General features: G+C 43.9%; 1 protein-coding gene across 1 annotated transcript in view; it reads right to left on the bottom strand.

Moving 5' to 3' along the window:
* Positions 1 to 4,394: 4,394 nt before the first annotated feature.
* Positions 4,395 to 9,408, bottom strand: part of LOC308298073 (nectin-4-like) — a gene marked incomplete at both ends in the record, with an annotated part of 29,566 nt that continues 24,552 nt past the window's right edge. Inside the window, 4 exons of the mRNA XM_080741636.1 lie at positions 4,395 to 4,805; positions 6,536 to 6,739; positions 8,233 to 8,295; positions 9,174 to 9,243. Coding sequence (XP_080597762.1) covers positions 4,395 to 4,805; positions 6,536 to 6,739; positions 8,233 to 8,295; positions 9,174 to 9,243 — 748 coding nt within the window. The remainder of the gene's footprint in view (positions 4,806 to 6,535; positions 6,740 to 8,232; positions 8,296 to 9,173; positions 9,244 to 9,408) is intronic.

Raw genomic sequence — 9,408 nt, 5'->3', positions numbered from 1 at the left:
TTTAGACAAAAATTAATAACAGAAATACAGTAAAAAAAATATAATAATAATAATAATGTGTACAGATGCAGCACAGGTACAGTCAAACACCCTGCCTAAAAGGAACACCCCAAAAAAGCCCCTGTGGTCTTGTTTCCGTAGCGTAGAAGGTCCTTGGTATTCAATGTAAGCCATTTACCATGAGTGGGTTGTTTGGCACTCGGCTTCGCCTCGTGCCACAACCCTGAAACAGTGGTAAATCAGCCAACAACCCACGACCTCGAATGGTAAATTGCTTTTCTACCACTTTACCATATAAATGAAAGAAAACACAGTTGTAACTTGCAAGGATCTTTAGTTACAATCATTAATTGTTTCAGTGGGCGGGGTCCATGAGCCAACTCAAGGTTATTGTCTGATTTACCACTGTTTTAAGCCAATCAGAATCCAGTATTTGAACATGTGACCACAAAAAGTGGTAGTATCATCAATTAACCTCGCCTACCAGGCTTTATGAGAAAAAGCCTGGTGTTCGTTCACAACAGGCCGTTTGGTTTCCGCCTAGAGCGCGGAAACCACTAGAAGAAGCGGCGTCGCTTTGATTTGGTTCCCTCCGTTTGTTTCCCCAATACCTATTAAAATGCTCGAGTGGCCTAGTGTAGTCTTGCCAGTCGCTAAAAGTTGGACTAAAAGATGCATATACCAAACGAATTTTTCAAAAGCAAAACTACTCCGCATCAAGGAGTTTATTAGGTAGGCCCTAAATGTATGTCCTTGAGCGCAGGGGAATATTTTGTGTTAAAACTGAATCCGGTTTGATCTTTCCGGTAAATTGTAGTCCTTTGAGTACTACAACGTGACGTTTTGGGGTTTCCGCTCCAGACCGGTTACAAACCCGAAAAGTGAAGTGATCCCAGACTAATCATCAATATACCTCACACACTTATTAGTAGTCACTATCTCAGCTGGGTCTTCAAGGTTTTTCAGGCCAAGGTCAAGAACCTCTTAGCTGAACCAGAAATGAATCAGGCACCGCTACATGTAGGCCTAGCTATTGTATAAAATTGTGTTGCAGATTAAACGTTTACAATAGATAGCCTATAGCTTCATGTAGACGTGTTTCTTCATGTTATTGGTAAGAATTGTTATTTTGATTAACGTTTGCCTGTTATAGGCTATCTACCAACATCAATACAGCCTGGAATTGTTGCCAAAATCGTATTCAACAATAACAAAATATTCTAGTTTTGGGAGAGGCTATAAATCTCATCAAATCCGTGGGCCTCAAGCAATGTGAAACTACACCTGTTTACTACTCAGGTGTGTTTGGAGCTGGGGTTTCACTCAGCACGTCCCTGGCTCTTGGGTGTTTTAATGTGGCCCCCTTTGAAAAAGGTTTGGACACCCGTGATTTAAGAGGTCTAAATCGGCCTCAAATCTTAATGGGAGGAGAACGGCCCTTTGTGAGTGATTGCAACTATAAAGTACGCCTGTGTTGAAAGAAGTTAACAACTCACATTCAATTATAATCAGTGACCTGCTGCCATTTGCAATACAGCATATTCCCTAGAACACTCACAGCCATTCTAGGGCTAACCCTGCCACAGTCCATGGCTGGCACCTCTGAGCCGGAGGACTAATCATTAGACCACTTTACCACCGCTCAGGCACTTTTGGCACATGTCTCTTATTTAACTCCCCCCCCCCCCCCCCCCCCCCCCCAAGGCTAGAATAATAGAAATAGGAGAAAAAAAAAAACACTTGAACACTAAGAGAGCTGTGCCCTGAGTTTCTGACAGGTAGTCTCAGGCTGGATCAACCATTGGGCCGGTGGGGCCGTTGCCAGGGGCCCTTGGCTCTCAGGGGCTCTTGGGGGAACTGGTGTGGTCTTAATGTGTGGGCCCCTCCTCTGTTGTCTACAGGTTCTTTCTTCGCCCACAGATGATCATCATGGCTTAAAATCCGAGCTGGATAGTGTGCGTCAGGAGGGAGGGGGAGTTATGGAGGAGGGTGGGGGGGCCCTAAAAAATTATGATGGTGATGACAATGACCCCTCTCTCTCTCTCCCTCTCTCTCTCTCTCACACACAGTCACACAGTCACACACACACACACACACACACACACACACACACACACACACACACACACACACACACCTTGGATTTTATTTGACAGTGTTGCAGTTAAAACAATAATAATAAAAATAGCATAATAACAATAGACAGCTCTTAATACTAGATGGCACAAACGTTTATTTTCTTGTTAAAGAATACTTTACTTTCACTGATAGCGAGTGATAGTAGAGCACATTAATAATACCCTCTATTTAAACAGATAAAAACCCATACATACCAACATACATATACTTAACTGTACCCCTCCAAAAAATGCTGCATTTGTACTGTAAAAACAAGGCCATTATGAGCACAGTGGAATGCAACAGCTTTCACTGTAGTATAACCATATCTTACCTTATTTTATAAAAAATCTTGTATTATACTGTATTTTGGACATTGTTAGCGCAGTATGGCAGTGGCAGAGTCTGCCACACCAACATTCCACTGCACATACAGTACATGTATGAGCATGTGACAATAAAACCTCTTGATCTTGAATCTAGTAGGTTGTACAGTAGGTGCCATCCCTATGCTCTTTCCAGCAGTGCACACTAGAGGGCACTGTCTACAAGTCCATAGGCCTACACTTCAATGTAACTAGTAGCCTAAACTACATAAAGGGCCATTTCACCTCTGGGACAACCCGATCTTATTTTATTGTTGTTTGGGACACGATCAACACAATCCTGAGTTATTTTTTGTGTTCAATCGGTGTTTTTAGATATTTTAGTATTTCAGCATGTACCAGTGATGCGTTTTGCATCATATGATGCGTTTTGCATCACTAGTACATGCTGAAATACTAAAATATCTCAAAACATAGATTGAACACAAAAAATAACTCAGGATTGTGTTGATCGTGTTCCAAACAACAATAAAATAAGATCGGGTTGTCCCAGAGGTGAAAAGGCCCTTTAATCTCACAGTTTCATTACAGTTTGGTGATGACTGATGATACATGGGAAATTCCTTTTAGCCTTTTGGTGAACCTTGTCTGTGAGCTGAAACAACATTCTTGCAATTTAATCTCTAAATGAGACGGTATTAAAGGCATATCCCTGAAACATAACAAGTAGTTTACAGCCTACACAGGAGCAACATGGCATTGTAATACGCGTGTGTTGAAAAACACAATAATACTTCATAATTGCTTAGACAGCAACATTCTTTTCTCAACTTTTCTTTTTTTTTTTTTTTTGGCTTTGGCACATTGCATTTCCCATGTTATGCTAGAGAACAATACTGCGAATACATAGAGTCAGTGGTCATGTTTTCCCTCAGTATAAAAAATATGTCACTGTCCTGAGGAATGTTTTCGCAAACAAAGACGTCCAAGCGTGTTTCCGACTCCAACTTTTTTAGTATGTTCTCCAAACCAGTAGAGTCCTGATATGAAAAGATATTCTCATAATAAATATATTAAGTGATGCAGATACTGTAAAACAATGTTGCGGTAAAAAAAGAAAGAAAAGGAAGAAGAATACATTCTTATCAACATTGTGAATCATAAAACTGTCACATTCAAATTGCATAGGCCTATATTTGCATATAATGTACAAATTTACATGGAGTCAAATGAATGTGCGCGGTTGGCCACATAATTCATGTCCTGGCGGGGGGAAGAGGAAGTCTTTTCTGGTTCAGCCTATCAGATAAGATCTGTCTGAGTGCTCGGGGCCAGCGCGCAGGAGAAAGGGGCCATGGTGGGTGGAGGAGGTATGCTTGAAAAACAGCAGGTGTAGTGAGAGAGGAGAGCATAGTAGTGTGGTTTGGTTCGGACATGTCACTCACACAACCGACCAGTTCCACCAGCACAACATTCTGCTGAATGAGAGATCCGGCCCCTTAAATGTTGCAGTTTAACTGGATAGGAGGCACTGAGGAGTGCATTGGACGTGAGCAGCAACTTAGCCTTTTAGAGGCTTCTCATAGGCTCCTTTTCCACCAAAAGAACGTTGGTTCTAGAACTGGCTCTGCTCTGAACCTTGATGCTTTCACGGAACCAGCGGTCATTTTTCGGTTCCAGTTCCGAACCGACTTTTTTGGGGTTCTGGACCGATTCATTTCCAGTGGAAACGCTCTGAACTGGCTCAATATAAGGTGTGAAAAAAGAACTGAACTGGTCCAATCCCTGTGGAAAAGGGGCCATAGTGGACCACAAAGCATCATACAGTTACCATGAATAACCAGGGAGTGCCAGGCAGGTCCACGGGCAGCCCCCATGGCAGTGACTATGCCTTTCTTGAACCCCACTCCAAAAAAAAGTCTTACATTTTGCTTCTCTGGTCCGTTTCGGCTAAACAATCTGAGCCTTGTGGATGAGGGAGGCGTGGGGGCTGACGGCAATGGGGCTGGGCCGGGGCTTGTGCCTCAGGGTGCCGTTGGGCGGCCCGAAGCGGGAGCTGAGCGCGTCCGACACCTGCGAGTTGGTGTCGCTGTTCTGGTCGTCGGGACGTCCCTGGCTGGCCGGCGACGTCAGGCCGCCCAGGCCCTCGTCCTCCTCGTCGTCGTCTTCATCGTCGTCCGTCACGTGAGGGTAGCTGGAGCTGAGCGGAGAGCTCTGCTGGTTCCTGTTGATGACGCTGTGTTGCAGCACGTTGCCCTCCATGGGCACCAGCGGGCTGCTGTTCATGGGCCTCAGCAGCTCCGTGGAGTGAACCACCGGGAAGGGGGTGGGCATGAGAGGCGGGTGGAGGCGGTTCTCCTGCTGGGGAAAAGTATATGTATATATATTTTGTTTTTAAACAAGTAACGCGACAATGGCGAGTGGCGACCGTCAGGTGAGAGCTTCTAAATACGGCACAAACTTGTCTTTGGCCAACGACCATGGCATTTTTCAGGCGGTACACAGCGGTAACATGATCACGCCTCTCGCTAGCACAGCAGTAACATGATCCGCCTCTTCCCCCAAACAGACGCAGCTGACTGAGCAGTTGTTGATTAGCGTGACTGAAAGACAGACATGGTCTCGGCGTTCTCATACTAAAAGCATCCTGACGGTCGCAATAAGATAAAATTGAAGAATTTTTATATATTTAAAAACAAACAAACAAACACATCTATGAAATTCCATAAGTGTAAACTAAAATATAATTTAAGAAGTAGTGAAAATAGCCGATCTACAAGCTCACGACACATGACACGCTCGCATTGTGAGCATGTAGATCTGCTATTCTCACTAGTTCCCGGGCAAACATTTCTCTTTCGGGTCTTGATCTAAAAAGTTTGGGAACCACTGCTCTATAGCAGTTATTATTATTGGAATAGAGCTTACATTTGTTTTAACAATTGAAACATTTTGTTATACCATTGACAGCCCATTTAATACAAATTAGGCCTAGAATTATTGACTGCTTTAACGGTTGAAAAATAGCAGATATACAAGCTTTTTGAAAAAGTCGTGAAAATGTGTGCAAATCTTTGAATATATGTATTTTTAGAGCGAACGTTTGTAACTCAAATTTTGCTTCTGGGTGGTCCCTGGAACTAAATATTTTGAGATGGACAAATACATATCATTTTGGGGGTGAGAACCACTGATACAGTAGTCTCTCAAGAACAGATTAACTTAGCTCCAGTTAAGTGAAAAGGACCTTTTCTTTGACGATGGCTAACCAGATTGCTAACATAGGGTTTTTCAAAAAAACCTTAGAAGGATTCAAAAGACACTTATAGAATAGCAGATCTAAAATAATGATACACAATAATGTGTAACCGTTCTTTTAATACAAATTAACTAGCACATCTGCGGTGTTTGGAGGTGGTCTCTCCCTACACCAGGGTACTGTAATGTCTCAGTGGAAGACCATTGAGACATCACAGTAGAGCCTAGTGTTGCATAGGACACCTTACCGGTTGACAAGTAACTCTTCTGCTGGGAAAAGTAGGTGAAGTGTGCATGGAAGTATGCATACTGATTACTGATTCCAGTGAAAGGTTTCTGTCTGTGGCATCATGTTCAAGCACCGACTTGCCTATACACAGTTTCGCACAGACTCAGGGACGTGCAGCGAATGTTAGAGAGGCAGGGGCTGACATTTCTAAAAGGGCCTCTGGTGAAAATATTGAAAAGAGCAGCGTGACGCGGTGCGAGCTTGGAGGTCGGCTATTTTCGGTACTTGATACCACACTAAACTAAGCATAATCAAGTGAATACTGCAGATGTAGCGTAACGGCATGGATTTCTACACAGAGAGGGCAATTCTTTCAACATAAGATGCTGCATTCAAGTTCAGGAGAGGTTGGACAAGGCAATTCTCTTGAACGCTGCCTTCACGTATGGCATGGTAAGAAGGCATTTGCATTTCTTTCACCATAGTAAAAAACGGCATTCATGGTCTGGAGAGGGCACTTTTTACAGATGGGTAAAAGAAAGGACAGGGGCTCAAGCCCCCTTTGATGTCTATGTGTGCACGTGCCTGTATACGGACTGCTTACCAGTGACATGGTGCTGTTGCGCACGTATGACTCCACTCTGAGTCTGCTCTCCTCCTCCCTCTCCATGTGCCGGTCCCTCCCCCTCCGCGAGCCGTTGTGGATAACAGGTCGGCCCAGGTAGTCCAGCATGGGCCCGCCCCCGCCCCCTCCCCCGCCACGCCCACACGAGATGGTGGAGCGGCTGTCCCGGCAGCGGGCCTGCTCCTATGGGCAACACATGTCAGCAAGAGAGAAACAATTAATATACAGACCAGTGGTTCGCAAACCTTTCTTGATTTCAAGGACACCCACAACACCCATACAATACAAAACGAATGGACCCTTACAGGTCTAGTCGTTCTCTTTCAGTCACAGACCTGTAAGGGTCCATTTGGACTAGCCTAGTAAACCACCTCCTCCTGGAGCGGCATTCCATTTGCTTACTAGGAGTATTCTTCCTAGAAATCGAATGAGAATTTCAGGAAGAGGCTGGTTTTACGAGGCTACATTTGGACCCCAATTCGAGAACCGCTGAAATAGACAAATGTACAGCATGCACAAAACCACTGTCACTTTTTGGCTCCCAAACCAGTGGGAGGTGAAACAGAGCCGAAACTAGAAACTGTAGTCCAAACAACCAAGGTTGGGAAGATCACATGAAATAATATTGATCTGAAATTAATTATCTGCATGTAATCGTAACCAGTTAACCTAATCCGTCATTTGATTACTTTCAATAACCTTTAATTACTTCCTTTAACAGCATATATTTGCATTGATGGTTTGAGAGATCCAAAGTAATCAAATTCCATTACTTAGGTTCCAGTACTTAGGTTACATCTTTCCCAACCCTGCAAACAGTAAACAAGCCAAAGGTGTTCTGTATGCCAGCTCCTTTATGGGAATCACAGCTCATAACATCTACTCATGCATTCGTTTTGCTTGGAGAAATTAATCATCATCCTCGAGGCAACAACACCCACAGGGCAGAGAGGAGAGGTAAGCAGTGCAAAGCTACCCCGATGATAAAGTTACTATTATTGTTAACTTATACAGGGACGTGCACAGAATGTTAGAGAGGCAGGTGCTGACATGTGTAAAAGGGCCTTTTGGTGGAAATATCGAAAATAGCAGACCTCCAAGCTCACAAAGCTCTTATGAGCTTGGCGGTCAGCTATTTTCAGTGCTTGATACCACACACGTACAGCATGGATTTCTACACAGAGAGGGCAATTCTTTCAACTTAAGATGCTGCATGTCAGTTAAGGAGGGTTTGGAAAAGGCAATTCTTTTGAATGCTGCCTTCAGGTATGGCATGGAAAGGATGGCAATTGAATTTTTTCACCCTAGTAAAAACTGCAATTTTTAGTCTGGAAAGGGCACTTTTTACAGATGGATAAAAGGGCAGGGGCTCAAGCCCCTTTGATGTCTATGTGTGCACATGCCTGCTGAGGAGAGGAAAGCAGCGCAAAGCTAGCTACCCCAGTGATAAAGTTACTATTATTATTATGTGAAATGCTCTACATTTATAGGATATCATCGTTATTGTTTATGTGTGAAATGCACTTCATTTATGTCATTACAAAATGCTGAAAGAGTTGCCTGCGGACAGCTCAGAACGTGGCCTCCTGGCACCTGGCCAATAAAGCCTCAGTCGGCGAAGCCGGCCCCGCGCCCGCGGCATGCACAGGCAGAGATAGACAGATTCGTAGACTGACCCCAAGGGAAGACAGGCTGGTCCGCAGGGTTCCCTCCACTCTCAGAGGAATGTGTTCCTCATTCTGCAAAGGAAAAGAAAGACTAGATAGAGTCAGTGGCTTGTTGTCCGTCCGTGGAACTGACGAGGAGAAACATTGATAGTCTTATTCCAGTTGAATGAAAGTGACCGATAGGCTCTTCAAATATGATGTTTGGTACGTTTTGCTTATATTTGAAAATAGATTTCTACTACCGCTGTAATAGTCTTTCATTTTGTACTCATGTTTCCCCAAAAGATCTTATTTGACAAATATGACGTTTAGTAGGCTACATCTGAAATATGCGTTCACTTTCTAGTTGCGACCGTAGGTACTATGAAAACCTGCAGCACATGTGCGTCAGTCAGTCACGCCTCATGTCACGCTCCATATATGGCCAAGACAGAATTCACAAGCGTGATTCGCATCACGGCAACCACAGTGGCAAATTAATTCTGTCCTTGTTGCCTTTATGCCCATATATTGTATGGAGATCCCTGATGTCATCAATATTAAGCCCATATCTGGGAATGCCCATATATGGACATATTGTGTCAGTCTCATGATAACCAGTGTGGTTGTCGAGACGCGAGTCACACTTGCAAATGAATTCCGTCCATGTCCCTTTTATGCCCATATACGGAGATCCCTGATGTCATCAATATTAAGACCATATCTGTGAATGCCCATATATGGACATATTGTGTCAGTCTTTGTGGTTTCAGCGCGACCTTGCCCTTAGGGCATCTTACTGATTCATAAGCGCTATTATGTACCCTGGCCAAGCAAGACATCCCATGCGAGGGGGAAACAGGGTTCAAATCCCGGGTAGTAAATTAAACTTACGGATTGCAGCTTTAACTTGTCAGAAGTGAAACACTAATGTGATTTAACAGAATAAATAAAGCGATAGCACTGACCACTCCTGGATTGGTGCTGACAGAGTTGATTCTTCTGAAGGATGTTTGTCTGGACAGAGTGCTTATCTCCTCCCTGGGAGAAGGAGGGAGGAAACGGGACAGAAAAAGCAGAGGGAAATGTGAGACGAGGAACAAAAGAATCTAATTAGACGGTGCTGTGCTGTGCGATTGTGATGATCGCAGTGCAGTGCAGTGTTGATTTCAACGACTAAAACTATGACCCCAAAAAAAATCTGTC

Source organism: Nannobrachium achirus, assembly GCF_963921795.1.
Source record: "Nannobrachium achirus genome assembly, chromosome: 14".
NCBI classification, from domain to species: Eukaryota; Metazoa; Chordata; class Actinopteri; order Myctophiformes; family Myctophidae; genus Nannobrachium; species Nannobrachium achirus.
Note: the sequence above shows the minus strand (reverse complement) of the source record. Positions and strands in the feature narration are given on the sequence as shown.